The 5,100-nt window shown below is 42.3% G+C and overlaps 1 protein-coding gene across 1 annotated transcript; it reads left to right on the forward strand.

Moving 5' to 3' along the window:
• The first annotated feature begins 1,019 nt into the window (after positions 1-1,019).
• Positions 1,020-4,533, forward strand: id4 (inhibitor of DNA binding 4). The gene is made up of 3 exons (XM_044360398.1): positions 1,020-1,717; positions 2,262-2,327; positions 3,067-4,533. Exons 1-2 carry the CDS (start codon positions 1,340-1,342, stop codon positions 2,307-2,309), a joined length of 426 nt encoding a protein of 141 aa, XP_044216333.1. The 5' UTR covers positions 1,020-1,339; the 3' UTR covers positions 2,310-2,327; positions 3,067-4,533.
• The last annotated feature ends 567 nt before the right edge of the window (positions 4,534-5,100 follow it).

A 5,100-nucleotide genomic window follows, 5' to 3' on the forward strand; every position in this document is an offset into this window, starting at 1 on the left:
GACGCGGCCGGAGAGTGGAAGAATGTAGGAGGCACAATAACACACAGCTGGGGGAAGGAATGGCAAGGAGGCGCCGCCAAAATTGGCCTGTCCCGGCTCCCCTTAGAGTTGCAATCCTGCAGTCAGGGCTATGAAAATAAAAATGTTTGTTATATGAAGTCATAATAGCAATTTATTTAATCAGAGATAATGATGAGATTGAATTATATGTCCTTTAGAACCTTTATTCCTATGAAGAACTGGCAATAATAATGGCAATAAATAAGAGACAAATACAAGTGTCACAGCAAAATTAGTTTCAGTGAGGGAACACTGCACGCCTTAATAATAATAGGCTGTAAAAGGGACAATATAAACTCTCTATTGACTGTAACAGGCACACATTAGTCCATGGAAACGTAATATCAAAAGTTAACTGCCACCAAAAACACATCTGAGTTTCGCAAATACGCCGCAACTCCTAACATACATTTTCTGGACATTTAGTTTGAATATCAAATCGATGTTTTGTTGTTATTTTTGTTTAGTAAGGAGTTACATGGCTGCTGCCGGGTGACGTTTTGATTTTCATTTCCCCGGTGTGTTAAGGCAGCATTTCTCTCTAAGCAGGTGGTTCGGCTCAGAATCGTCTGTCACTGGAGAGATCAATACAAGCGAGGCTGTGCGTAATTACGCATCAGTGACTACGGCAAGATGCACTCCGACGCTTATCAACCTGGTGAATTGTGCAAATATACCATCACCTCTGGCTATATCAATCACATACCGAAACCTTGGAGATAGGCCTCTTGCGCGAGTGGTAGTAAGGATAATTGATACTTTTTCCTTTGTACGGGGATGGTAATGCGCAATTGACTGCTTTAAATCGCCTCTGTGCCTAGTTCTCTGTCTCTCTCTCTCACATTCACACACATACACACACACCTCGACTACCGATAGGCAGCCCACCGCAGCGCACACAGAATGAGACACGCCTTTTTCTCAGCTCCGTTGTCGGGTCGGTGGGCAGCGGGCAGCCGGTGATTGACCAGCTTCTCTCCCTGATCTGTCAGCCGGCTGGCTTGGCGCCTCCCCTCTCCTCTATAAATGTAGGAAATTTATTCATTCCTTTCACACTGAGCCTGCTGAAGTAAGAGGAACTGTGAGGCTTCACGGGATGTGTTGACAGACTAGAATTCCGCCTTTTGGTTTATCTCATTCTCTCGCTAATTTACGGCAGTATTAGAGTAGCTTTGCCGTGTTTACAGCGCCGTTGTATAATCTCTAATACTCCCTGCTTCCAGTAGTGTAATTGTTTCATTTTTTTCGCTGACTCTCTCTGAGCCGTTGGTTATCTAAGATGAAGGCTGTTACTCCAGTCCACCCCCAGGACTCCTCCTCCAGCAGCAGCCAGCTCTCCCTGCACTGTCTGTCGAAGCAGAGCCTCAACATCGCCCGGTGCAGGATGGAAGAGGAGGACCTGTTCTGCCTGCAGTACGACATGAACGACTGCTACAGCCGGCTGAAGCGCCTGGTGCCCACCATTCCGCAGGATAAGAAAGTCAGCAAAGTGGAGATCCTCCAGCATGTCATTGACTACATCCTGGACCTGCAGCTGGCCCTGGAGACGCACCCTTCTCTCCATAAACAACAGCCACAGCGGACCGGGACCTGCACTCCTCCAGCCTCCAACCCCAGCCGGACACCGCTGACGGTGCTCAACATTGACCACCACCAGGTAAGCTTTAAACAGCGGAGGAGACTCTCCATTCTCCGTTTCCACCGGGGCTTACCCGGGACCCCAGTTTACCTCTCTGTGCCAGACTGCCGTCCGCGAGTCAGACTCAGACAAAGCGCGTCATCCCCGTTATGTGTCATTGTCTTTTCAACGTTAGAGAAAAAAGACATTTTCAAATTGCTGTAAACGTCACATCATAGCCTTGAAAAATGATGCGTAAAGAACGCGTTTGGCGTGGGTTAGATTGCGCACTTGATTGCGGGCTTTATGATTTGCATGATAATGACAGTGTGTGTCAGAGGCCCACCTTATCCCAGGATTGGTGAAGTACCTCAGCCTGCAGCCCACTCCACTGCGCACAATAAGGGCAATTTGTTATTCAATAGGCTATAAGAGAATTTATTATGGGAGATATAGCCGGCTAATTTTCTGCTGCTCTGCTGTATATCATCTATTTTTCAGGGCTTTAGGCCTTGCTTTTATTCAGTCTTATCCATGGGAGCTACATCGTTTTACATGTTTCCTTTTCTTCTTTTTTCTGTAGAGGACGTCAATAGTCAAAAAGCCGGAGGACTCGATTTTATGCCGCTGAGACATGAGCACTGCATTGGTAAGTTTACTCAAAATAACATTACTCATTATTTCAAATGTTTTTTTTTCTTACTATCATTTTGTTTACTGTGTTGTTTTTTAATCAGACACATGTGGCCAGTAGAAAACACTAAGTGGTGGTCATTGAAGCATCCCCATTAACTTGATTATTGTAGCTTATATGTGGTGTAAATTGATAATCTCTAGAGTGCTCTGGGGAGGCCAGTAGATGTCAGGGAAAATAATAATTGAGGAACATGAAATTGGCACCAGCCTCAGAGGCAGCTGTGCTTTGCGCAATAACTGTCACTGGTGTAGCAATCTGGGAAGAGGAGAGGGTTAAAACCTCAGCTTGCCCTCTATTTCATTCTTACACACACACACTCCTTCCTCTCTCTCTGTCTGTCACTCATTCACTCCCTCTGTCCCTCTCAGTTACATTCAAGCTGCTTCTCTGGTTTTAATGTTAGATTTACAACAGCAGTGGAACTACACACACCTGGATAAAACAAGCACTAAACGCATGTATGTACCTGGTGTGTGACAGTAAAAGACACTCTCCCAGTCTTTCTGAGAGCCTCGGCTGTTTTAAGCTGCCTCTCGTCAGCCCTGCCCAACAGCCTGAGGAGCTGTGTGGTTGTTGTTTGACCTGGTTTGTTTTGGGTTGTTGATCAAGCATGGCCTCTGTTTTGTCGGTGGCGCCAGTCAGTCTGGAGCTCTGCAGCTCACTCCCCCGCCTCTATTCATCCCCTCCACAGGTGTGCAGGCTGCACAGAGCCGCTCCAAAGCCAGCAAAGCTTCGCCAGGGACTCACACCCAACTGGAGGCACAATCACAAGGGGATTTCAAAACCGCTGGGAGGAATTAAACCCAAATAAAATCACTATTCATATCAGCTTTTTTTTTTTTTTTGGTTCCATAGAATGAGGAATCAGTGTGTAGACCTCCCCCTCTCCTTCCCCTGTTTAAGTTGCTCTAACTTCTTGTCACTTGAAACTTTCCTAAAAGAGTGAAACCACGGAATCCCCATGTTTTTGTTGGAAACCCGTCTGTCAGCAGCGTATGAAAACTGTTTGTGAATTGTGCTTAAAGAATAACTAAAAACGACTCCAGTTTAAAGCTTTACTAAACTGCGAAAATCATTGTACATGTTTTGGACATCTATTGTTTAAAATAGATGATTTGTGTTGAACAGGGATGTCATCCCTGGAATCTTAAAATGTTTGATATTGTAAAGAAGAACAATTCTGATTCGAGACAATTAAGATTGTACATATAGAGAAACAAATGTTCTATAAAAGTATGTGAAAGGAATACTTATATGCTTAAAATAGACTATTGTAATTATAAGATATTTTTATTAAAAGCCTTTTTTTGTCGTTATGTAAATATTGTGTTTCCACTTTTAAGTCTTTAGTGAATGAATGTGGTTATGCTCTGCCAATAATGTCCTCACATGATGATATCAGTTAACTCTTTGCAGTGTTTTTGGAATAGTTGAATATGTAGCATGTCAGGCTCATTGCAGAGATATTGAATGTGCACTGAAGCAGCCCTCCCTGTGTAGATATGTGGTGGAGTTCAACACAACTTCTTTTATTTGCCCTGCTCAGCTTTCTCTTGAATTGTTTTGTACTCATTAACTATGACATCTTTGACCCGCTCGGAGCGATGGGTCGGTCTGCTTTTTGATCTTTTTGTTTCTTTTTTTTTTTTTTTTTTTTTTTTTTTGTAAAGGCCTAATTTCATTCTTTTACATTGCACTCTTGTTAAAAAACATTAATCTGATAGCACTTCATAAAGTGTTTATAATGTAATATCTAAAAACCACTGCAAAACAATGTCTCCAATGTATCCCTGTGCAGTCAGAGCTCCTTGAGGAGTTAATGATTGACACCATGAAATCATTAAACTTTGGTTATGAATTGATGAAATATGTGAACATAAACAGACTCTTTTTGGACTACAACCAACTGTAATCAGCCAGGCAGCAGGATGTCTTTTAGTGGATATTAAATGATTTCCCTGTCGGAAAGTCAGCTGCCATTGTTAATGTAAAGAGAAAAAAAAGCCTTTATTTTTCATGACATTGAACACCGAATTTACCTCACCACCCTCCTGCCAGTGTGAGAGGGCACTTGTACATTACTGTCAGCTGCACTGTTGGACTTGACCTTCACTGGCTTGTGAGGAGTTGTCAAAACAATTAAAGTTTCCAGGAAGAATTGTGTCGTCTCAAGTTTTGTCTCAAGGGGCATCTTGCTTTCAATGCCAACGCTGTCACGTGAAATAATGAGGAAAAACAGGGAGGTGTGGTATAACACTGCTAACTGAGCAGAAAGCATTCAGTTAGTGGGAATGGAAAATAAAGGGTGGATGAAAATATAAAAATGTTGCAGATGTCATCCAAGTCCTCAAACCTGTTTTACAGGATTCAGGGATAAAGCTTTTTGTTTTCTGGGCTTTTATTAATTCCATCACACCCAGGGCTGACAGCTTCAGCAGGATCACAGAAATACATGACAGCCAAACGGTCAGATTAGTGTCAGTAAACAATGAACAAGGTTTTATTTATTTGCATTGTTATAAGCAATATAATCATCAAGCTTGCAACTGTAAACTGTAAATGTCTTCATGCAGAATTATCTATTCTGTGTTAAAAAGTTGAAGGTATATTTCCTATTGCAACATATCTTCTTAAACAAAATACATGCAGACATTGTTTTTTTAAGCAATAAGTATGCAAAATGAAACAAGAAAATGTAAAAATAAAACAAGCGATGCACAGGTGA

The sequence above is a fragment of the Thunnus albacares genome, chromosome 8 (assembly GCF_914725855.1).
Source record: "Thunnus albacares chromosome 8, fThuAlb1.1, whole genome shotgun sequence".
Taxonomy (NCBI): domain Eukaryota; kingdom Metazoa; phylum Chordata; class Actinopteri; order Scombriformes; family Scombridae; genus Thunnus; species Thunnus albacares.